The 16,891-nt window shown below is 39.6% G+C and overlaps 1 protein-coding gene across 1 annotated transcript in view; it reads right to left on the bottom strand.

The window, feature by feature from the left end:
- Positions 1-4,440: 4,440 nt before the first annotated feature.
- The window catches only part of C1QTNF7 (C1q and tumor necrosis factor related protein 7), a 51,792-nt gene continuing 39,341 nt past the window's right edge, over positions 4,441-16,891 (bottom strand). Inside the window, exons 2-4 of the mRNA XM_010083275.1 lie at positions 7,312-7,508; positions 6,172-6,417; positions 4,441-5,438 (exon numbers count right to left, since the gene is read on the bottom strand). Of these exons, the coding sequence (XP_010081577.1) occupies positions 4,807-5,438; positions 6,172-6,409 (870 nt within the window). The 5' untranslated portion in view covers positions 6,410-6,417; positions 7,312-7,508 and the 3' untranslated portion in view covers positions 4,441-4,806. The remainder of the gene's footprint in view (positions 5,439-6,171; positions 6,418-7,311; positions 7,509-16,891) is intronic.

The following is a 16,891-nucleotide window of genomic DNA, read 5'->3' as shown; positions in this document are numbered from 1 at the left end:
AGATTAAAGTCAGGTAAGATAAATTTCACACTAATAATTGCTTCTGTGGGAACAGTCTGCATAAAGGAAAAGTCTCCTTACACCTCATCCAGCATATAGCTGCTGGATCATACCAAAATAATTATACCCAGAATTGGGGAATATAAGCCAAATGGCAAATAATCCAAGACCCATTTTTCTTTGTAGGTGTTTACTATTAAAATATGAATGTATAATACATGTAATTAGTTTTTCTTTTGCTTTACGTAGCAACTTTCCTGAATTGATCTGATGAGTGCAACTAGGACAAAACCACTTGTCAGAGACTGAGAATTTCATCAGAGTTCTTGGAACTTTCTTCATGCTAGCATGAGGAAGAATCACGCCTCTGAAATTCAGAAGTACTGACATAACCTCAGTTTGGAGTGTTGACTTAGGAAGTTACAGGGAAGTGAATATAACTCATGCTCTCCTAGCTGAAGTCCAAATGGTTTATGCTGAAAGGAATGAATTGCTTCTTGAAAGCAATGTTTTTACTCATTGAGAAAAATTGTGCTATGTTGCTTTCTCAGCTATATTTTTTCCTGTTTACTCTCATGTATTATTTCTTGAATGGGATTCATAACCCACTGAAACACATATATAAAGTAAGCTACATCTCCAGTTAAAACTAAAGTTCCTACGGACCAAATTTACCTAGTACAAGATCAGCATAGTTATCCTGAGTATGAATTGCCTGCAAATGATTAAATTAAACCTAATAGTTACAAGTGAATTAATCAGTAAATGTCTTAGTGAATAAATATGAACTGAATCTAGTGGGTGACCTGTGGAAGATAAATAGAAATAAGGTATTAAACAAACTGTACCAACCAGTGAAACATACTTGGTAGGGAATGAAATAAGCTGCTTGTCAGATTTTTATATTTTTGCCTATCACAAAGGCACATAAGTAGTGTTGAATGTAGATAATGTTTTCAGTACTGATATCCAATAGTAACGTTTTCCTCTATATTGTCTGAGCTTTGTAAAAGAGTCTTTAGGACCTATTGCTCCTGAAGAGAAAAGTATAGTATATAACCGTATGGATATGAATACCAGTAGTGATGAAAGTGAAGGTATTTATTCAAAATAACATATCAATTTGAAGATGGACTTTAGTATTTATTTAGTTATCTAGGTTAAAAGTGTTCAGCAATGGAACATGTGACTGACAACTTCTTTGATGTAACTCTACCAGGTATAAAGAAAGTCTGAAAGAATAAAAGATTGTAGGGCCTATTTTGCTTCAAGTGACTTTATCTTTACTTATGTATATTTACATGCATATATCCCAAGTAAATATATAGGTTTTTTTTACTTACACATCTCAGGAACACTGATTTCCTTAATATTATTTGAAGGTTTCCTGGTGGTCTCAGGTTTGTATGAGTTCTTCCAGCCTCAGTCAGAAAGCCCAAGAGTTGGTGCTGCAGCAAACACATGCTTTCTCCTAGGGATTTCTTCTGGTGATACTAATTTCTCTATGCTGACTAGATGCTCATCTAGTCTAGATGACTAACTTGGTCTGGATGCCTAATTTTGTATGGCACTATGGAATGTGTAGAATGACATAATATTGTGTAGAAATGTTGGATTAATTTCATATTTTATTCCAAAGAGACTGTGCTCTTTGTTCTGCTACAACATCTTGAAGGCAAACCAGACCTCCCCACCTACAGGTGTAAATAGTAGGAAGACTTCAGTCCAAAATGCTTTCCATATAAATTCAAATTTAGACAGAGAAATATCCCTAATGAAATATCATGTCATCAAAGTTGATCTATTTTCAAGTAAAGTAAGAGTAATAATGATTTACTTTAGAATAATGTCTTGAGTTCTTGAATGAGGGCAGGGACACATGCTACTTGTATAATATGTTGTCCGTACATGTAGTAAAAAGACTGTCTTGCCAAAACCTATAGGGATAATTCAACAGAATTACTTATTTTTAACCATTCATGCCAAAATATTAAATCATTCAAATAACTACAGAATCCAAATGGGAAAACTTAGGGAAGCTAAAATGACTTTTCTGTGATTTTACAAACATAAATCTAAAATTATTAAGTAAAGGGAAGCAATAATTCTTGGTTTACTTATTCCCATGATGTCTTTTTCAACATAGGTGTGGTTAAAAAATCTCTATTTCATTTATTTTTACAAGATTATTACATGGAAGCAGTTTGCTTTTTGTTATGATTGCAACCAGGAACATTTCACTGTAAAGCCCTATTTTTTTTCTTTATTCAATGGTGAAAAATTAGTTTTGTCTGAAAATTTCCAGGTTTATTATAACTACCAAATATGTTTCTGTAGAGTTTGAAGAAAATCGGTCGTACTCTTAAGTTTGTCTTTATAGGAGATTTTCTAAATTGAAGGTGTGAAATATTTCTAATAAAATTAGTTTATTAACAACTTTATTAGTTGCTTTTGTTGCATAATATATATTGTACGTCCACTCCTGCAGCTATTGAATTATGGTTCCTGGAAGTCCTGGACCTGATATGATTGCCTGTTCTGTCCTGTGAAATTTCACTGCAGACAGCACTGAGCAATGCCGATAGTCTTTGTGCCTTGCTTAGGCACTGAGGGCTGTGAAGCATTGGCATCAATCATTGTTGTAAATGATGATTGGGCTGCATTTTGCACTTGTATTGTGCTTAATGTGCAGATGTATAAATAATTGTACAGTGCAGCAATAAACTGAGTCTGTAAGTGTTCTCTCTGATATTTTTCACGGGTAGCAGCCCTTTTATAACACTAACAAGTTAGATGTCTAGGTAGAAAAATAATCCACTTTTCTACCACACATGTCGCACTGTCAAATAAAATAAGGGTTGTAGAGGCATTTCCAGTTTGATTTGTGGACAGGACTTTGCATCTGTTCACTGCATAAGGCAGCAGTCATGCACTCAAAGACGTGCATGTTAATGCATGGGTGAAATGGGGGCACAGATACAGGGGACATAGATTGATGTTCCATACATAACTGCAGTGCCCATTTTGCAATCTCAGCAGTATTTTTGTGTCATTTTATTTTGTTGTAATTTTCTTAATTAAGTCAAATACACAGAAAAAAAACCCCAGAAATTTCCCTCCACCTTGGTCATAAATAAAGTGAGATCAAGAGTTGTGCAACAGAGACCATCAGCATTTGAAACTAACTGAATAACTGTTAGAAATAGCAGGTTTCTGTAAATCTGGGATGAATAAAATAAGATTGTAAATTCTTGGAAAGTAAGAGCACCCAATTAAATATTGCCAGTCTTCACTTAAAGCTTTGTGTTGGATGCTGGAGAACTCATGATGATCCTATGTATTTTTACAATGGTTGATTACTGCCAATGTTCAAAAGGGTTCCTCATTTCCAGTGGAATTGACATAGTTTCTCACCGGTGGACCTCGCTGTGCCCCTATCTGATAGAAGGAAGTTCCAGCTACTACCAGAAATTTTATCTCCAGATGGGTAATTGCAGTCTGTGGTGAAATCACCTGTAAACCTCATCGATAAGAAAAATTGGCTTCATTACATCTCTTGTGTAATCCACATGGGTAGAATTACAACCTTTTTTTTTCTTCAATTTTCAAGTAAGTTTTTGAAACGTTGACAGAAGTAGCAGCTTCATAAGTAACTACTCTTTACTCCTACTTGTAATTCCATTTATCATACATCCAAAGAGCTGTAGCAACAGCCTACTCTGATGACTCATATTTAGCTGTTTATCCATGAGGTCTCATGTAGCTTTTCCAAGTTCACTGATTTCCTGAATGCAGTTTTTCATCTTGTGTGTGACCTACATTTGTTTCATTGCAATTGGCTGTATTGGAATATGAGTAAGTCTGCTTTAATTTGTTCCATATAATTTTTTTTGTTCCATATTTTATTCTCATTAATGGTTACTGTTCTATCAGTTTTTTGGCATCCATAATTTTCTTCAGCAAATAAATCGTATTTTCTTCCACATTTCTCATAAAGATACCGCATAGCATTGAAAGAATAGCACACCCACTTGGAATTACCCTGAAAATACCCACGTTGAATACTGATTGTCTTTCTCCAAGTTTTCAGATCATAGAATCGTAGAATCATAGAATGGTTTAGTTTGGAAGGGACCTTAATTCAGATCTCACAGTTTTTAATTATTTTATATGCTTAATACCTTTGTTCTGTTCTTCTATGACTGTCATTGGGCAGTCCTCAGCTACTACATAACTTCATGTATTTATTAGGAGGTTAGTAAATGATGAATATTGTTTGTTGGTGTAAATATCAGATGGGACTGTCCCTGTGACCTGTTCAGCCACATTCTGAAGCAGAGGTTCTCATTTTATTCTTCTCCTTTTTTTAAAAAAATCAATGTTTTCTGTTTTCAGTGTATTTCCTGTCTTAAAATGACCAAAGATGATATTGCAGTCAATTGTTTAATTTTACTTTAATGTCATATACAAAATATCCATTCTATATTGCAACAGAATATATTTTATATAAAATCCAATGTACAGTATCTTAAATTTGTTTAAATAGTATTATAAACATAACTTTCAGGAGGAGTCAGTCCTGGAGTGATGCAGTCTTTCATTAATTACAGTCCTTTTGATATCCCTGCTGTTCATTAAAAAATCCAGCTTAGATTCTAGAAGGATCCTTATGAGCTCAGATTTGGTTCCTATCAAAGCAAGAATAAACTCACAGATTATTTTTTTTTCAACTTTGTGTCCCCCACACAGCTAGCTAAAATCCTGTGCTGGGGTGTCCAGTTTGAATGTCATTTGACATCATCTGCTTCAGAGCTCATCATCATCTGATAAAGCATCAAGGTAATCTGTATCAACGTATAAGAGAAATCCAGAAAACAAACTGTCTGCCCACGTTGGATCAGAAAAGAGACCGTTTTGATCAGTGTAAAATATCTCAAGCCATACTTCATCTTCTGGCTGAAGGTAGATCACTGTGGATCCAGAAGCTACATCGTGGTTGCCTGTGTTTGCATCAAATGTCTTTATCCGGTACTTCCCATTGTGAACCAGCCCAATCGCAAGATGCTTGTTTGCTAACGTGATATCATAGGAAAAATAATAAATCCCTGGGATGGCACAAATAAACTTCCCTGTGGAAGGGTTGTAATGCTCCCCCTCATTGAAGAGGACTTTATTGAACACAATTGGTAATCTTTCCTCTGGGTAGCTGGTGGTGATGCCAACAGAAAAGGCAGATTTCAGTACTATCTTTCCACACTTACAGACCCCTGGTGCACCTGGCTCTCCTCGGTCTCCTTTATCTCCCTTAGGTCCAGGTGGTCCAGTTGCACCTACTTCACCTTTGGCACCCGTCAATCCTCCAGGTCCTTTTTTACCAGACTGACCTTGGTCTCCTTTCTCTCCAGCTGGTCCTAATGGCCCAGTCTTTCCTCTTAAACCTTCAAAAACATTTTAAGTTAGTTTAGTTGTTGCACATATCATCTGACTAAATGATTATGTGGGCTACTGTGTGTGCCTGAACAAACAAGAAAAATACAGTCAGAATTTCAAAATACCCCAAAAATACTTTCTAAATCTTCTAGTAAGTTTGCAAAATGTATGGCAGGTTGGAACAGAGGACCGAACTCCAGAGCCTGGGGGTCCTTTTTTTCTATGTTCCTACTTTTCTTCATACATCTTGATTACACATTGAAGAATTTTATATGTAATCAGTCCATTGCTGACTGAACTATGGGCACTGCTAATGGGAAGGACAACAGCATGGCCACCTATATGATGATACTTGTGCACTAAATATCTCGTACTATTTGAGTAATTTTAGGCTCTGCCTAAATACGTGTTAATCTTTTATTCCTGGATAATGGCACAAATGAGACTATTTCTTTAACACCACATGTGCTTCATTTTTCCCAAACTTTTTTTTAGCATCTATGTGCAGGAAGGCTATGCATTTACATTTATTTACACAGATTTCAGTATATGCATATAAGACATCTCTAAAATATGTCTGCATATTTTCTTTCTCTCACTATATATACATGCATCATACTTAAGCCCACAGAAGCACATACACACATTCATTGTGTATATATATATATATATGTATAACAGTGATGATGAAAGGTCCTACTTTTTCGTACTACTGTGTTAAGTTACACAAATATTCAATACCTGTGCTCCCTTTTTCACCTTTTTCTCCCTTCCTGCCATCTCTGCCATCTCTTCCTGGAAGACCAATGCGTCCATGTGGCCCTGGGGTTCCTCCGGCTCCGGGGGGACCTGCAGGGCCTGGCAAACCAGGGATGCTACAGATGTATCTGGTGTAGTAATTTTCTCCTTTGAACTGGCTTTGGAGAGGTTGTTCACTTGTGTAGATGGCAAAACTTGTAATGTAAAGCAACACAAACATCCTTGGATCTGGAAAAAATACACATATATAAGACTTTATGCGTATCTAGTCACATGGAGATGGCTCTGAATATGCTAATAAGTGTGCACTGTGCACAGGTACACGTGCAGAGATCAGCCTGGGATTTCTGCATTACCAGAAACCATGCAGGAGGCTAGGAGGAAACTCTGTCAGGTTGAACCTTATTCTGGTCACCATGTGTGCTGCTCTGTGTCTTTCAAGCAGCCTGTAGACTGACATAGTATAACTGGCAAATACCAGCTTTTTGGACCAAATTTTGACATTTAAAAAGAAAAAGAATCTGGATTTTTCAATGCAAAGTCCTTTGCTTGCATCATTTATTTTGTCTCTGGGACTGGTATAGGCTTTATGGAGAAGCACTCCCTTGCTGCAGAGGAGGAAGATGTGCCCAGAGCAGCCTCTCCTAGTGAGGACAAAGCTCACACCTTCATTTTGTTTTGAAATTTGCCCTAATTGTTGCAAATGAATCTCCAGCCTCAATAACCACAGCAGAAACTTGCTGAGCCTGCTGAAAGGAGACTAGCAAGAGAGCTGCAGCTTCAGTGGCTGGTTGGAAGCCCTGATGACCACAGCACAAATAACCACTTGCTGTAATTGGGCAAGTGGAATAGGGCAGCTGCCCAGCGGGGAAGGGGTGGAGTGTGGATGGGCTGCTAACAGGTTGGGGTTTTTTTTAGCCTGGCTTGGCCTCTCATGTAAAATGAACTGTGTTGCAGTATCTTGTAATAAAATTATTTGAAGCATTATATGTAGTAGTTGGGTGTTTTCATAAACCATTGAATGTAAATTGGATTTCTCTGTTCCACTACATACTGGGAGAGTAAATTAAAAATACTGTAAAATAAATAAAATACTGTACTTGTGCTGAGGAGTTGCAGTACCTGATACACAAAGGTGTCTTATATCAATGTTGCATTAGCAGAATCAGTCATGGGTCAGGTGAGATTTTGCAAGTCAAGCTGTTTTTTCTAGTTCCCTTGATAGCTTCTCAGAAGACTTGAGTGGGGTTTTTTGTTGGAGTTGTCCATTCCTTCAGAGCTAATTTACACCATTCAGGGAAACTGGAGTCCACTGGTTTCTGTGGGGAGAAAAAAAAATTGGGGGATTCAAGAAAAATATCTTTGTGAAATACTATCTGCTTTTTTTTTTTTTTTTTTTTTTGCCATGAAACTCATTCTCAAACTCAGAGTTAAAGAAGTTACAAAGTGAATCAATCTAGAAATCCTTGCTCCCTTTCCCTTCTTTGTGATACTGATTGTCATCAACTGATTCATTTTAAACCCTAAACCACTGCATTTATTTGCAGTTCATGGTATTTCAGCTGGTATATGGCATGGTCAAATCTATTCAGCAGGGAAAAAGACCAGCACATCCACATCCACAGTCCTTATGAAGAGTCTTTTCTATTTTACAGAATCAAAAATGAGAAACTGCATCTTCAATGGCATCAATGGCAATGCGGAAAAAAACCATGAAAATATTGTAGCTGGAGAGAAATAAGCGAAGCTCCAAAATTCTCTTCAGTGATGTATATTCTGCTTTTCATATTAAGCATCTTGTATCAAATTGGCAGAAATCAAACTATTAATTTTGCTGTCATTTGATAAAGCTTTACAGTACAGGCAGGCAGAACAGCCTCCAAGAGTGGATTAACATATGAATGTTTAACATTACAGCGGAGCAGTAAATGATAACTCCAAGGCAGCAGTTAGCTACAAGCGCAAACTTCACAGTGATGTTTGCTCTGATGTGCTGCTGAGTGTACCCAAATAAAGCTCGTGGATATTCATATGACTTAAATCAGGGACAACAAAGCTTTCTGCAGAGAAGAGAAACTTTAAGCACTTAGCCAGGAGGGAGCAACTTGGAGGGAGTTCATGCCCAAGACCGCATATGCATTTTACACAAAGCTGGTGGATAAGAAGCAGACATGACCTAAGGATCAAGGACAAGAACAGAAACTGCCCTTTGACAGATGAAAGTCTGAATGAGTAGGCTAGATGTTCCCACACTGTGTTGTTGCACATAAGCCAAGCAAAAACAATCTCAGCAACTGCTGGTTTTGCCTATGTCCAGGATCTTTTACACATCAGAGTAAGAGCCTTCACACAGCTGCTTCTGTCACTGGCTGGCCAGTAACTTATTGATATGTGAAGCTGTCTCCAGCTCCCAGACCTCCCCTGCTGTTCTTCTCATGTGCCTGCAGGAAATGAATTAGTCTAGGACATGTGTTTCTGCTAAGGCCATGGGAAAAATGTTGTTTGGGGAAGGTGAGGGGAATGAGGGAGTGAGATAGGGCTGTGCCTAAAATGGCTGGGGCATTGTGGCTGGAGAACCAGTTTGGGAAGGAGAAAGCATAGAGAGGAACATGGGGAACTTTCAGCTACAAGTTGGGGATCTTAAGGAGTGATGGGGATGTGAAGCAGAATGGTGGGACCGCAGGAAGGGGAACACACCTGGGATTGGGAGGAGATTGTGGTAATGTTCAGGTGATGATGTTTACAGCCCTGAATGTAGGCTTGGGGAAAATACAGGAGGCTGCTTCCAACAGTGGTACCCAGCAAATGACATTTGGGAAACCATGTGTTAGGCCACAGAATCAGGACTTGCTATTGACTTCAGACTCTTGCATTTCTTCCTGTGTAATAGTCCAGTTTTAAAAGGAGGGGTGGGAGGTGCCTCTCTGCTGTTGCAGCAGTCTCTTGGAAAGTGTGAATTTCCTCAGACCAAGGAAGGATGTACAACATCAAACCCGTGCCCCAATGTTTCCTGGTGAGTGCTCTAAAAGGTAAAATTTAGTGTTAAAGATGAATAATAACAAATGGCCATGCTTTTGAAATTTCAGGCTGAATTAGGAGGCCAAAATCAGAGATTTCAGTTCACTGGGATGTATGAAACTAGAGGGTGAGATAGACCTCACAGATCACCGTCTAAGGAGTCACTTATGTTGCAGTGAAATACTTGATCACAGAGAGTTAACTGGTAGACAGAAAGTGAGTCATAAATTACACTTTCATCCTGGCTTCTGGTTGTCCTTTTCAAAGATTCAAACTTTTGTCCATAAACTTGGGTAGGAAACAATGTCATTTACATATGCCAAAAAAATTTTCTTCAGGGGAAAACAACATTTGAGGAGTTTATTCTTTTTTCCAAATATTGAAAGCCAGAACAAACACGTGGTATTATTGTTCACAACAATAACAATCATCTTCATCAAAACCATCACCAAAAATAATAATGAGAATTACATGAACACAGGATTAGGATAGTGTTATTCCAAGTTTAGAAAATGGCATTTCAATAGGTTCCAAATCCACTAGGTAGAGCAAGAGTGCACGCCAAGGCGTTCAATGGAAGACAATGGACATGCTGATCAGTTCTAATGTGCAGTGATTTCTGGAACAGCTTTTCTAATTGAGGGTGGCAGATTCATTTATTCTGTCACTGTTCAAATTGCACAAGCAGCATAATCACTGCCCTTGTGCGTAAATCCAAAAGATGATCTGATTCATTCAATATTGGAAAAAATATTTAAAAAGCTATTCTGGACCTAATACCTTGTTGTAGTCTGTTAAGGTGACAGATCTGAAGAATCACAAGAAGCATCAAAAGCAGCATGACCAGCGGGTTGAGGGAGGTAATTTTCCCCCTCTACTCTGCCCTTGTGAGACCCCACCTGGAGTACTGCATCCAGGTCTGGGGCCCCCAACACAAGAAGGACATGGACCTGTTAGAGTGGGTCCAGAGGAGGGCCACGAAGGTGGAGGGCTGGAACACCTCCTGTATGAGAACAGGCTGAGAGAGGGTTGTTCAGCCTGGAGTAGAGAAGGCTCTGGAGGGACCTTGTTGTGGCCTTTCAGTACTTAAAGAGGGCTTATGAGGAAGATAGGGACAGACTTTTTAGCAGGGCCTGTAGCGATAGGACAAGGGGTAATGGTTTTAAACTAGAAGAGGGTAGATTCAGACTAGATATAAGGAATATATGTTTTACAATGAGGGTGGCGAGACACTGGAACAGGTTTCCCATAGAGGTGGTAGATGCCCCATCCCTGGAGACATTCAAGGTCAGGCTGGACGGGGCTCTGAGCAACCTGCTGTAGTTGAAGATGTCGCTCATTGCAGGGAAGGTTGGACTAGGTGACCTTTAAAGATCCCTTCCAACCCAGACTATTCTATGATTCTAGGATCTACCTTGAGAAGATACTCTGTGTTGCATTCCCATCGAAACAAGGTGCTGGGAAGAGGCTCTTTAACATCAGGCCTTTAGGAAATCTCACCTCATTACTAATATATGCAGACTATGTTATTAACATTTTTTTAAACTAAGGAATTAAGGGATTGTAGTAAATTCCCAGTTTTGAGACTTCCTGGTATATAATCTAATCTTCCTCCCTTGTCCAGGTATGCAGGTCTTAATGCTAACATTTACTAATTGGCATTGTTTTGAAACAATCCTAGAAGGTTTTCCATGAATCTGTTATAAATAAAAGCTGGGTCAAAAGCCAGTACGTATTAGTCACAAGTTATCCTGGCTGTGTTCTTAATTTTGTCTTTCCTTGAGACACTTTGAACAATTAGCTTGAAATCTCATTAGCTATGCCTGTCTTTTCCGTCTCGAAACATGATCCACCAAAATCAGTTATGTCTGCATGACTGAAGGGTCCAAACCTGACATTCAATTTGCCACCACCACTGACCTTTCTACAAGCCTCAGAAACAGTGTCTTGCAGTTTGGCATGCCATGGTCTGCAGTTTCTTTGCATTGTATGATTTTTATGCTATTTAAAATACAAGTCTTAATTATGGATTTTTTTCCCAGGTATTTTACATTGATCCTTCACCTTCAGTTGGGCGCAGGTTTATGCATCTTCCATCTGTTTTATGTTATGGGGACTATGCTGGACTTCCAGAGCTTCACCTGTAAGACCATGCCTTACTCTAAGGAATCAAGACCACAGCTGGTCACCGCCACACTCCTTGGGTTAGCTATGTAATCTTTACTTTATCTTTGTTATCTTTACTTCCCTTGTGTATAAGGAAAGGGTGTCCTGATGCTTTTTGAGCAGTTTGAACTTTTGATTCCCAGTCCCAGAATGGCTGATAGTGCCAAAAGGGATCAATCAGCCAGTGGGATGGAACATTAGCCAAATATTTCTAAGAAAACAATCCTTGAAGGCCTTATTATCAATGCCGTCGTTTAATGGTCTCACTCAAGTTTGCACTGAGTCATATTTGAACAGTCTTCTTCATGACTATGTCGAATGCAGTTAGATTCTTCAACCACATCTCAAGCCTTCACAAAAAATAGAGTGCTTATTATCAAGACCAGAAGTTAAATGTGTTTGATTTTCAAAATATCAAAGGAGTGGGAATAATTTTATTTCTCAGTCTCTGACTTGAAACATAGTGTCTCTTTCTGGTTCCAGCCATTCCTAATATTTGGAAGGTTATTTTTACTAAAAATGCCCTAGAAGCTGGTCAAGGCATGTATCAGTGAGGTAGTCTGACTCAGCTGGGGGGGAATTTTAACATGAGGGCTGGCAGGCAAAGCAGTTTTTCTGCCAGCTGTGCCAGAACACACAAATAAATGAAACCTGACAGAATTTGTCTTGACAAAGGGCCGAGAAGCTAGGCTAGTTGCTTACAGTTGCCAATTAACATGGAGACAATAATATGTTTGCTTGCAATGTAGTGAAAAATGGCCAGGATTTAACACTGGAAGCCTCAGGATACATGTGGCTCTATACCTCGGGTACAGGCTTCTTTAAATGGTTTTCTCTATTTTCTTAAAATTAAAAAAAAATATGTAGGAGCCATAAATCACAAGCTGTCTTCAGAGATGAACTGCAATTTGCAGGGTTGGTTATGAATCTGAAGCAGAGTCAAGCATGTGGAAGTATGTAAGCATCTAAAGATCTGGGTAGATGCCTAGAGCAGTGTGTCTGTCTACCAGGGTGTGCCTTTCAGTTCAGGTAGGCATCTTCTTTGTTCCTCCCCAGCCTTTGATGAAAATTTCCCTCTCCTGTCTTAGATCGTTCTGCTTTACCAACTTTGCTATGGTATAGGAGAAATGGAGAACAGACTGGGAAAGCCATTTTTTATGGCATGGAAAGAGCAAAAACAGAGGGCACAAGAAGAAAATGTCAGACTGCAAAGCACAAGAGGACAAACAAGAACAAAAGCCATAGGTCACAGGGGACAGACTTCTGCTGCTTTGTGCTCATTTGTGTTCGCACCTGGGCATTGTGAGGAAAAGTCAATAAAGAACTCCCATCATGAGAGCATAGGGGTGACTGATGGGGTCCAGCCAGCAGAGGGAGCTCAGGACACACATGGTAAGAACAACTTTGGGAGCTTCACTGCATTTCTGGATTAATATGTTCGAGTCCCCAGGCATGGCTTAATTCTCATCCCCTCAAGGTAAATGTCTTTTATGAGATCATGGAGACTCTAAAGATGGATTCTCCTTCACCCAGTTGCTCCCTTGGTGACAGCATATTGTACCAAAGAACAGTGTTCAATGTTTAAGAAGATAATAATGCTGAAAAAAAGCTTCCAGACCCCAAAAGGGACATTCCTCCCCCAGCACATTGTTTTCTTCTGGAAGTTCATCCAATGATATCACCCAGGCACTGTGCCTTTCTGGGAGCCCTGTGGAAAAGTAGGCATCCAGCTAGGAACTGTGTCTCTACATCAAACTCAGCAAAGACCAAAGGAGAGATTTAAATGCTTGGACAGGACTAAGCTGGTTGATTTCCCCTGAAGCAAGTTGGGGAAGGCTCCCATAAACTTCTCTGCTGGAGGAGCAGTGGAGGCTGTGACCTGGGGCAGGGAGCAGCTGTGTTTAGCTGAGTGGCAACCTGTTCTGCTGTACATGGAAGAGGACCTCTGTCCAGGGCTTGACACGAGTGATTTTTTTCACACTGCAAATAGTCATAGTTATGTTAACAATATTTTTAAGTGTACAAAGGGTCTCTCTGCTCTGCTGTTGCAACACAGCAAGCTAGAGGAGAACAGGAAATTTGCCTACATGGGCAAATCCCCAGCTGGAAATGGCTTGCTAAACACTGTGGTCCCTTCAATCCAGGTGATATTGTAAACAGTCTGTAACATACTGGGGAATGCAAAGGTAGGATAAAGTAAAAATTTTCCGACTTCAAACTTTGGATAAGTATGCGTATCTGAAAAGACTGTGGAGGACTAATTATTTTTATTTATATGATACTTAGAAGATAGAAAGCATTATAAAAGCCTTATAGTATGAATTTAATTATCTTAAACCACGCTGAACTTTATTACTGAGAGTTTATATGTTGCAACATAAAACCAGGAATTTCTGAAGTGCTCCATGCTAGCCAAGCTGTGCTCCTAGGAATGGTAGAACTGCACATCAGAGCTCAGATAATACCAGTCCTGAAAAAAAACTCACTACAGCTCCCAGGTTCCTGCTTGAGAACCTTTAAAAGATAACTGCACAATTGTGCATTTGAAAACACATGTAGAAAATCATCATTCTGGTATTAAATATTCCTGGGTAAGAAATAAATTTGTAGTGCTGAGACCTTTGGGCTGAATTTACAAATGTTCCTAAAAGTTCCAACTTAAAAGAAGCCCGTATGACTTTCACACATAGAAAATGCATCTGAAAGGGAATTGGGTACCTAAGACCAAGTGAATGAAACCTAAAACCTGTGACATACCAACTGGAGCACAAGGGGCTGCCTTAGCCTGGAGATTCTGAAGAGGGACTCTCCAGGCACATCTGCAGGAGCAGTGCTGTGCAGCACAGATGCTCAGGACAGACTCAGGAGAGACCCAGGCTGTGCACACCCGACATGGCTCAATGCCCAAGCAACCTGTAGCCATGCAAATGCTCCTTGCTTTCTTGCAGGGCTACATCCACAGGGCACTACACTATCCACTGTCCAGAGTTAGCTGCAAGGTCTCCATCTTCTGACCCATTGTGTGCACTGTTGGCATGTTCAGGAGTACCAAAGAGAGAGCCTTGAAGTGAAAGTGAAGAATTAGACCTCAGGGAGAGGTTGTGGCTGTGAAGCTGAATCTCACAGAGGTGTATCTCATCAGCACAAGCAATAAATGCATTTAAAAGCTTAAGCCTTACTGTAAATCAGAGGAGCTTGAACTTTTGAAGAAGGCCAAAGGCATTTGGAAAATGACACCAGAGCTTTGAAGCCTCATGTGCTTTTCAAAATGTCACCCACATTAATGTATGTTCCCCGCCTCTGGCACTGCCAGGCTCTCACGTTGACCCCCATAGTCTCTGCCATGCTGGTGCTCTAACTTGTCAGTACAGGAGATGAAAATACGGCCTCAAAATCAGCATAGTTTCTTGACTGTGGCTGTTCTGAGAAAAACCCTGTTCTTGTGGAGTGAATCTACCTCAAAGCTATTACTTCAACAGTATTATTCCTGTATTTATATTGGAATAGAAAAAGGAGAATTTGGCCTGGTTTAGTCACATGTGTGATTGTTATGGTTAATGTCAGATTCAGGATATCGGAGCCAAGAAGATATAAAAATAGAATGAAATTTATGTAATGTCTGCTTTTGGGTAATAGCACATTTTAAAGTATGCTTCTTCCTGATTAAATCAAACCTCTAAATAACAACTTGATTTTCAGTGAGGTTGACCTCTTTGTGAGACTGAAGGACACAAACGTTAGAAAGACAGCTGTAAACAGTTTGGAGCTTTAAATTAAAATTCCATGTAAATTCTCTACAGTATAGTATTTTCTTGTTGCAACAAAGACTTGTGTTTCCACAGAAGAGGGCCGATGCATCCTTCCTCCCATTAGGCTCCACAGGAACACCAGCTGCACCTAAGCCCACCCTCTCGCAACCCCATTGGCACCCAGCAAGTACGAACACAGAAACTGTGTTTCTATTTATGGGCCTGGTGCTCTACAACTTCACATCTTGTGGCGGTATTTGTGTTAGGTGGAGGCTGTGCTCCTTGGGGCTTGGAGAAGTGGAGCTCCCCGCAGGGCAGCAGGGCAGTGTCTTGCCAGGCAGAGCCTATCCCCCCACCCCAGCAGAGAGCAGGGCAGCGGGGAGGCAGCTGTGGGCACCCCAAGCATCCGATGCTGGGACAGGATGTCAGTGTGTGGGTGGGGGTCTGCTGTGGGGTTCAGCTGGGCTGAAATGGAGTCCTGGACAATGGGCAGGGTGGTGGGACACCCCAGGAGAGGCTGGCAGGGACAGTCAGGGGTGTCAGTGCCCTCATGGCTCTGATGGTTTGTGCTTATTAAAAGAAGAAAAATGCCTTGTGATCCCAATCTGGCAGCATAAGTCCACTCTGTGAATATGGAAATAACAATTTTCAGCACAAGGCATTCAAAGGTCTGTTTAATTCCATATGGATCTTTACCGCTCTCCCTACTGCAGCATTTGCTGAGCTGCATAGCCAACTCATGGCCTTCAGGATGTGCTCTTGCTTTCGTCAGTCTGCTGGTGAGAACCGTTTCTATGGTGGAGTGTTTGGATTTGCAGGGCCTCAGTCTGAGCTTTTTTCTTTTTAATAGACAAACTACTATATATTGCGATGATGTAAGAGTCAGGCTTGCTTATTTGAAGAAATGTTTGGATTGTTTTTAGAACACATTGAAAAAATCTAAAATTTATTCTAAAGCTTTTTCTTATTGAAGTAAGACTGACACTTATCTTTTTTCCTTTATATTTTTGACTTGGACATTTCAGGCAGGCAGCTTTAAATCTCAAAGAAAAAAGCTTATGAAGGAAAAAAGTATAATCATTTATTGGTTTTCTAATTTGTACAAACCATGAAAGGGACAAACTCATGCTGTTGTATAGAGCTCTGGAGAATCTATCTTTTGCCAACTACTGTAGCCTACTATATATCGTAGTTGCAATATATCCTAGCAACTCTTGAAAAAGAGCTTAACAAGCATAAGGTATTGAGAAGGAAAAGAAGGTAAGCTAGTAGAAAAGAAAAGAAAAGAAAAGAAAAGAGAGGAGAGGAGAGGAGAGGAGAGGAGAGGAGAGGAGAAGACTTGATTTTGTCTTCTCTTGTTTGACACAATTTTGTTTGACACAAATTTGTCTGACACAAAATCGCTTAGAAGACTGACAGTTTTTTCCTGTGAGATTATAACTTCTATTTGATATGCGTAATCATTTGTCAGACTGATTCTGTACATATTGAAATCAAATGCAAATATCTCTCTTAATAGGGGTGTTTGATCAGATTCACAGAGAGGAAGAAAGAAAATAGAGCAGAGTTTTCTTTCAGGAGATCTGTTTTCTGTTCCTCAATCAGAGATGTCTGTTCCATGACAATTATTTAATCTTACATGCTTCTGTTTCTTTGTCAGTAAAACAACAAGATCAATAATATCAGGGATAATACTGCTCTGCTGATGTAAAAGCAGGTTATTTCAAAAGCACTTTTCAGATTCTGCTTTCCTTAGAGTAGTTGTGAAC

Source organism: Pterocles gutturalis, unplaced genomic scaffold (assembly GCF_000699245.1).
Source record: "Pterocles gutturalis isolate BGI_N339 unplaced genomic scaffold, ASM69924v1 scaffold27560, whole genome shotgun sequence".
Taxonomy (NCBI): domain Eukaryota; kingdom Metazoa; phylum Chordata; class Aves; order Pterocliformes; family Pteroclidae; genus Pterocles; species Pterocles gutturalis.
Note: the sequence above shows the minus strand (reverse complement) of the source record. Positions and strands in the feature narration are given on the sequence as shown.